This window comes from Pseudoliparis swirei, chromosome 4 (genome assembly GCF_029220125.1).
Source record: "Pseudoliparis swirei isolate HS2019 ecotype Mariana Trench chromosome 4, NWPU_hadal_v1, whole genome shotgun sequence".
NCBI lineage: Eukaryota > Metazoa > Chordata > Actinopteri > Perciformes > Liparidae > Pseudoliparis > Pseudoliparis swirei.
The window spans coordinates 2,385,376-2,393,314 of NC_079391.1; the positions used below are offsets into that span (position 1 = coordinate 2,385,376).

General features: G+C 46.4%; 1 protein-coding gene across 2 annotated transcripts; it reads right to left on the reverse strand.

Moving 5' to 3' along the window:
- Window positions 1-230: 230 nt before the first annotated feature.
- Window positions 231-5,609, reverse strand: irx6a (iroquois homeobox 6a). Of its 2 annotated transcripts, none has more exons than XM_056413457.1 (7): window positions 5,545-5,609; window positions 4,228-4,528; window positions 3,394-3,506; window positions 2,804-3,102; window positions 1,487-2,206; window positions 1,208-1,310; window positions 231-875 (listed from the first exon to the last, which is right to left on the reverse strand). In XM_056413457.1, exons 1-6 carry the CDS (start codon window positions 5,607-5,609, stop codon window positions 1,213-1,215), a joined length of 1,596 nt encoding a protein of 531 aa, XP_056269432.1. In that variant the 3' UTR covers window positions 231-875; window positions 1,208-1,212. The 2 variants fall into 2 exon arrangements, with proteins under 2 accessions (XP_056269432.1, XP_056269430.1); XM_056413455.1 differs by having other exon boundaries at window positions 4,228-4,477; window positions 5,544-5,578.
- Window positions 5,610-7,939: the final 2,330 nt, after the last annotated feature.

Below are 7,939 nucleotides of genomic sequence, written 5' to 3' on the forward strand. Positions count from 1 at the left end.
GTGAACTCCTCTGCCGGGTTTGATCCTACAAATGACCTTTTAATGACCTTTTAATGAACACAATGTGAAGTTAGGTCAGCGGCTCTGTCTCCACACACGGGACCGAGCAGCGCGGCTCGAGGCCCCCCCCCCCTCCAACATCCTCTCTCCCTTCGAATTATGACCCCCCCCTATCAGCATCAGGAATGCTCTCTCCCACTTTGATCAAAATGAGCATCCGCAAAATTAGTTTTAATTGGCCGATTGATGCGCATGCTCACTCCGTAAATAACACGAGACACGAGAGCTCTTGGAAGAAGAAAAAAAAAGAATTGTATTCTTAGAAAAAAAATGAAATAAATGTTGAATTGATTGGGAAACACAGAAAAGAAAAACATATATATATATTTTTTAAACACAATGACACAAAAATAAAAGTTAAATAATCGTCCACGCTCCGCACAGGAGGACCCGGTCCTTCTCACGGGGAACTTCATGGTTCTCTCTTTTTACTTGAAATGAAACGGAGCCACAGGAACACGCAACAGGTAACCGACACTCAGAGTGGAGTTCAACCAATAAACACCCAGGTAAGAAACACCCCACGTGACAACATTACAAAATAATAAACACACAGATAAATAAATAGGTTTTCTACACACTACACGATTGCCATACACAAATCCGGCCCGTTTTTAAACGTGGCCTTTTTTAAAAATACATTTGCATCTAGAATTCTTTTTGCATAAAGTCTTTTTACACCATAAAAACAAAAAGTTGTGCAAAATGATAGCCACGCCCACAGTTTGACAGCCTCTCGCTGCAGCCGGCTGGAGGCCGGTGTGTCCTCTAGTGCATAATACAAGTCCGTTCTTCATGGTGGTGTCTCCATCGATCTGTGGGAGGAGAAAAGAAACGGCGTTAAAATGAGGAATAAAAACTCTTTATAAAAAAAGATATTATAACTCGAATGCATGAGGAATGTTAATATTGTGTCTCATATACTTTGATATAAATTATAAATATACGTCTGCCTTCATGCACATTAGTCAACGAGCACTTCAACCTGCAGTTATTGTATTTACAATAAAATCTAAAAAATAAAAAATGAGTGTCTGTGTGTCCTTGTTCACATTTGAGTGTTCAATGTTGTTGTGTGTGTGTGTGTGTGTGTGTGTGTGTGTGTCGTGACTCTGCCGGCTCCTTCCTCTTCAGTGCAGACCCTCACCTGCTTCACCTCTTCATCACCGGTCTGAACGCCGTGACCTCGTCGCTCCCGCGGGCCTCACTGAGGTCAGGCGACCGCGGCGCCGCTTTGCCGCCGGAGAATCCTACACGGCCGATATGAAGAAAAAAGAAACACGTCTCAGAAAACGTTGCCTGCGTGTGGGGGGGGCGCTTCACACTAAATGGGACTTTTCTCTCTCCGTTGTGGAGCTAGCTCTCCTCTCCTCGCGCCTCTCTCTCGACCTCCCTTGCAGCGCGGCGCAGGTGGAGGACGACGTACCTTCGACGGAGGAGAAGCGGCACGAGTCCGGGAGGCCGGAGTAGGAGGAGCAGTGCAGTCGGAGGTCTTTGTGGCCGTAGCTGCCGTAGACTTTCGAGTGCGGGGACGGGCCCTCGGGGAACGGGCCCTCGGGGAACGGGCCCTCGGGGCCAGATCCGTGGAGGCCCCTCATGGCGAGCCCGGCGTTCTGGAGCCGGCAGTCGGCGGTGAGGTCGCCGCACGTCCTCGGCTCCGAGCCGCGCTGCTGCTGCTGGGCGCTCAGGACGACCCCCGACGCCGCCGTGCGAGCCAGAGACCAGATCCGAGGCTTCTCCGAGGCTTCGAAGTGAGACAGGGACAGAGTTCCCGCGGCGGCGGCCGACGACGACGACAGCGCCTTGGACAACGCGGGATCCAGGAAGTGGGACGTGAGAGGAGGAGGAAGAGGAGGAGGAGGAGGAGGAGGAGGAGGAGGATGGAGGAGGGCGCCGACGGCCTTGACGCCGCAGGGGAACGCGTGGAAGCCGTTGGTTGAGCTCATGTGCAGCTCGGAGGCGCGGTCTCTCTTCTGAGGGCCTCCGGACGCCGCCGCCATGACCCTCTGGAGGTCGTGCTCGTCGGGCGCCGCCGCCTTCTCACAGTCGCTGTCCAGCTTGTCCTCCTCCTCCTCCTCCTCCTCCTCCTCCATGTCCTCCAGGTCACTCAGGTGCAGATCCTTCTCCTCCTTGCAGTCGCTAGAATCTGCTTTGGAAGAAAAGGAGCATGAGTTTGAAGTCTCAACGTTTTTTTGCCGCCGTTTTATATAAACCATCGTATACACTAACGTTCAAAAGTTTGGGATCACTTAGAAATGTCTTTATTTTTCAAAGAAAATCACTGTTTTTTCAATAAAGATAACATTAAATTAATCAGAAATACACTCTCTACATTGTTAATGTGGTAAATGACTATTCTAGGTGGAAGTGTCTGGTTTCTAATGAAATATCTCCAGAGGTGTATAGAGGCCCATTTCCATCAACTATCACTCCAGTGTTCTAATGGTACATTGTGTTTGCTAATCGCCTTAGAAGACTAATGTCTGATTAGAAAACCCTTGTGCAATTATGCTAGCACAGCTGAAAACAGTTATGCTGTATAAGCTATACAACTGGCCTTCCTTTGAACTTGAAGTTTGAAGAACAAAATTAATACTTCAAATATTAATCATTATTTCTAACCTTGTCAATGTCTTGACTATATTTTCTATTCAATTTTCAATTCATTTGATAAATAAAAGTGAGTTTTCATGGAAGACACGAAATTGTCTGTGTGACCCCAGACTTTTGAACGGTAGTGTACCTTTGGCGACGCGGTCTCGGTCGTCGGCCTTGTCCGAGTCGTCCTTCCTGTCGTCGGTGGCCTTGTTCTTCGGCGACCAGGTCATCTTGTTCTCCTTCTTGAGCCGCCGCCGCGCGTTGGCGAACCAGGTGGACACCTGGGTGAGGGTCATCTTGGTGATGATGGCCAGCATGATCTTCTCGCCCTTGGTCGGGTACGGGTTCTTGCGGTGCTCGTACAGCCAGGCCTTCAGGGTGCTGGTGGTTTCACGAGTGGCGTTCTTTCTCCGGGCCGTGCCGTCGAAGTCGACAGTGCCGTATCTGGAGAAGACACACACACACACACACACACACACACACACACACACACACACACACACACACACACACACACACACACACACACACACACACACACAGTGTCCGTTAGTGTGTGAAGGAGATCATCGGAGACTCACTCGGACATCTTCTTTCTCCCCGCCGGTTGCAGTTTTTCCTCCATGCAGATATGGGGTTACACTCTGACCCTGAATGCACCACCTTCGCCCCGAAAGGTTGCTTTCAATGACCTGCGTCTATCACAGGAAGTGGGAACAGGAACGTGGAGCTTACCGGTCGTACTGGTACTGTCCCAGCGAGTGGTCGTACGGGTAATACGCTGCAGCCGTCTGAGTGATGCCGGAGTGTAAAGCGCCCGTGCCGTCCTTGATGTCATACTGAGGGTTCTGTAAAAGAGTATTCAGGCAACTTAGTATTATTATTATTATTATTATTATTATTATTATTATTTCTCAGCATTTTGAGGATTAAAAAAATAAATAATAATGAAGACATTTGGCTATTTTCATGCTTTTAAACAAGAATAAATCCCTCTAAATTAAGACTGCAAATAATGATGTTCCATGAATCATATTTTTGGGGTTTACAGCTTCAGAGACTATTGTTTAATATTTCCATGGACATAAAATGTGAGCTGACTTTTGGTGTTTCAAATTAATTTGAATAAATCTGCACTGCAAAATATTCATTTAAGTCTTTTACTCCTTTATCCACTCTAAAATATGACTTTCTCAAAGTGAATAATTCTGAGATGAGCGACAATTCAACTTGTTTTTGTTTCCAGATGCTGGTTCAGCCACAGAAGAGCCAGTGGCTCTGAACCAAGGCAGGATGATTATACTTGATTATACTTTATTATAATAATAAAATGAAACAATGAAACAAGTTCCTCTGAGTTGCTTCAAGTCACGGGATTTATTTGACTTGGAGAAGATGGAGCATGGATGCCGGATTAAACGGCTCCTCCTGACGGGTTTCAGTGTGACATAAATTGATGAACTAAAAAAACCAGTTGATCGATTATCCTGATCCCCCCCCTCCACCCTCCACCCCCCACCCCTCCCTTCTTTCTTTACGCAAATCAACCGAGGCAGAATCGAAGCCCACCAGAGTGGAGTAGAGAGCCGACGGGTCGGTGCTGTAGGGGAAGTAGTTGGCGTAGTTCTGGCTGGCGGCAGCCGCTGCGGCGTAGGGGGAGCTGTACATGCCCAGCGCCGCGTTCAGCTCCGTCCGGCTGCTCGCGTGCAGGAGCCGGTTCTGGTAGGACGACGGGCAGCAGAAGGAGGAGGCGGCGGCGGCGGCGGCGGCGGCGGCGGCGGCGGTCTGGGAGCCGCCTGTCCCATCAGAGACCGACGACCTGGAAATCGAATCGCAGCAAGTCGTACGGTGGTTTGCCGACACGAAAAACAGCATGAAGAGAATCGTGGATAAACACGGTCATCGGCTGCTTCAGCTCTCATCCGGATGCCTGTGACAACTCTGAAGTGGCTGTTGTGGGTGACGCGCTGCACACATATAGTTCTATATAGTTATATATATGTGAGTTAAGTTGCTCAGTCACTTTAGTGTTGAATCTTTACATTGAAACGTGTGGAAACGTGAGCTTGCTTTCTGTTCCCCTCAGTGTGTTTGTAATTGTCTAAAATCAGGTGTTCATGTCTTAACCTGTTTAAATACAAGGTAAGTCACTTTTAGAGGGATGCTGCAGTGAGAGAAAGTAGCTTACATTGTAGGAAAACCTGTAATAAGCGGTTGTTTTCATTTAAAAGATGTAAATAACACATTTCAGTGGATATGAAGATGGAGAGAGGTGTGCGCAATCTGTGCGTAAAAGCGACCTGCTCCAGTTTAACATGTTTTTTTTAAGAACAACCAAAATATCCCTGAAAGCAATTCTTCTGCAATTTAAATATTGTAATTTTTTTATACAAAATGTACTGGTCGTTAAAAATAATTTCGAGATGAAAGTCGGGTGCCACGAGAGTAACTTGTTGTCCACTTGAACTTCTTCACACTCGCCATTAAGTGTCTTTAAATGTAAATAAAGCACTTTAATTAAGTTTAAAAAACTGTCATCGGAGTGCAAGGAGTCTGAAATCCCACACGTATCATTAAAAAAAAAGAAGTTATATTACAATATGTGACATTCATCTCGATTGTCATCGGAAACAAACACGTGATTCATTCATAATTCAGTGTAATTGGACACGCTGCGCGTGTATCGATATGTAGTTCAACAACAAAAGCACCACGCGAAGAAGAAAAAGCAGTCTTTTTCTCAGAGAGTAATATTACTTATGGAGAGAAATGCTGTGACTGTCGCGAAATACAAGACAAATATGCACAACCAACACATTTGGCGCGCGGGCGTGTGTCTGCGTGGTGTGTGCGCACGACACTTAGAAGGAATAAAAAGCTCTTACCTGTGAAGGTGCATTGTAAGGGTATCCAAACTGCGAGAAAGACATAGCTGCTTCTTTTGTTACCATCAGCAATATTCTCCTTCACCCCCCCCCCCCCCCTGATCGATTGCAACCGATTCTACTTCAAATCCACCGTCTCGCACACATCTCCACGCGCACGGCCTTTCTCTCAATAATAGATGACTTCACTCATAGGGAGGGAGACTTTGGGATATGGCACCAGCTGCAGATTGTTTTATATGAATGAATAATAATCCCCCTCCCGAAAGGACCCCGATAAAAAAAATATGAAATTAAGCGTCATTAAGTGCACCAAAAAAAATGTGTTTGTTGTGTTATAGCTGAAGGAGGCTTAAAGGATAACGTAAGACTTGCAAGATATGGACTCTGCTTGTGCTATTATTTGCGGCTCTATAGTTCTTTAGCATTCATCCATGCGAGGGTATCGGCGTGACGTCACTGTAATCCCGGAACGGCACGGATAGAGGAACGTCTTTGCCAATCACGTCCGACCCGCGCTGGGTTTCTGGAGGTGCAACTGTACACTGGTCCCGCTTTTTTTGGGGGGGGGGGGGGGGAGAATTTCTTCCTCTGCGCCGATTTGCTGAGACATACGTCACGGACATTGTTTTATTGTCCCTCATTATTGTTAAAAAAAAACGTTTGTGGAGTTTAAGGAATTTGAAGAACATACAAAAAGAGCTCAGGCACATGTGAAATAAACATGTAAACTATAAAGTCTGCTGGGCATATTTTAATATTTTTTTAAAAAGATTGTAAAACAGTTTCTTTTATTTGCAATCCATCACCATTACAGCTCGTGGAATACCCCCCCTTTGTTATTTAATCTCGACCCCTGCCCGCCTCCGGCTCTGCGGCCAGAGGTCCATCCCGGAGTTAATGACGATGATGTTTCTATCTTTCTCTATTAGGAGCAGAGTCCCAGCAGGAGCGGTTAGAGGGGTTTTTGGGCAGGTCAATAGACCCGTGATTGATGCGCGCCTGGAGACCTATACGTGACCATTACGCGTAATGCGTAATTATATCAATTAACAAATGGATACGTGCCCTTGTTTAACCAACGAGGAAACAGAGTGAAGATATAATATGCCTTAGAGGTGAAATCAGAAGAGCTGCGAAGAAAGAGGAAGAAGAAGAAGAGAAAAAAGACAGTGGAAGCCCTGCTCTCTCCAGTCTAATTAAATATCTGTGGAAGGGGGGAGAATTGCATTTTAATTGAATGACGCTCAGTTGAACGATGGGGAAGGAATGATGTTGCCTCTCAGTGAATGAAACGAGAAGTACTGTTAAGCCTTATTAGATCAGCAGCTCAGCCATCACCACTCCTCTCCCCCATAAACACCAACAAGCTGAGTCTCCTCCTCGTGTGATGTTGAGCTGGGAGGAGGAGGGGGAGGGAGGGGGTTGTGTTATTCCCCCTATACACCCGAACCCTATATTTGTATTGACGGTGACAGGCGACGATCACACTGAGTCACGTGATCTGCCTGTTTCTGGTTATCTGGGGCCGTGTAAGGTTTCCGTTTTCACGACCGAGATACCGTGTGTGCCATATTCCCCGGTGCCCTGCCGGAAGTGTGTGTGTGTGTGTGTGTGTGTGTGTGTGTGTGTGTGTGTGTGTGTGTGTGTGTGTGTGTGTGTGTGTGTGTGTGTGTGTGTGTGTGTCGTTTCCTCCCCTTGGAGACGCGCATCTGCGATTATGGGCTTCCTCTCCGAGGGGCGCTAAAGAGCCGCGCGCAGGAGATGGAGAGCTCCCCGGATAGAGATTATCCAGAGAGATAAAGTGGACAGAGTGGTCATGGTCCAGGCTGTGGGCAGTACACACACACACACACACACACACACACACACACACACTGCAACTACAACTAGGTGAACTTGTCGGTCCTCAAAACAATAAGAATTCTTCCCCATGTCACTAAAATAAATGAAATCGTTCCCGTGGTTGACATGAAAGCAGCGATGACGTCACTGTCGTCTTCTCTCTGTTCCCCAACTTGTTGATTCTGTTCATCATTCTGCACACACACATTTCAACTTGCACAAACTCTCACGAGCACGGGGGAAATAAACCTTAAGATCCAAGAGATCTATAATTGAAAGGGACAGGCCAACTTGATTATAATATAACTATTTTTAACTGAGGCTTTATTCTTCAGGACATGAACGTGAAGCCACAGCTCGTGTTTGTTGGATATTTAATATGTTCCGCATGAAAGAAAACAAGGTGTTTCTATACTTCTCATCTTGAGAGAAACTGCTCATGTGGCGACGCAGTTATCCGATAGTTTATTGGATCTTTCTTTTTTCAATTTTATTCAATTTATATTTTATTTGTGTTCAGAATCTCACATACACATATTTCAATTTTTCAG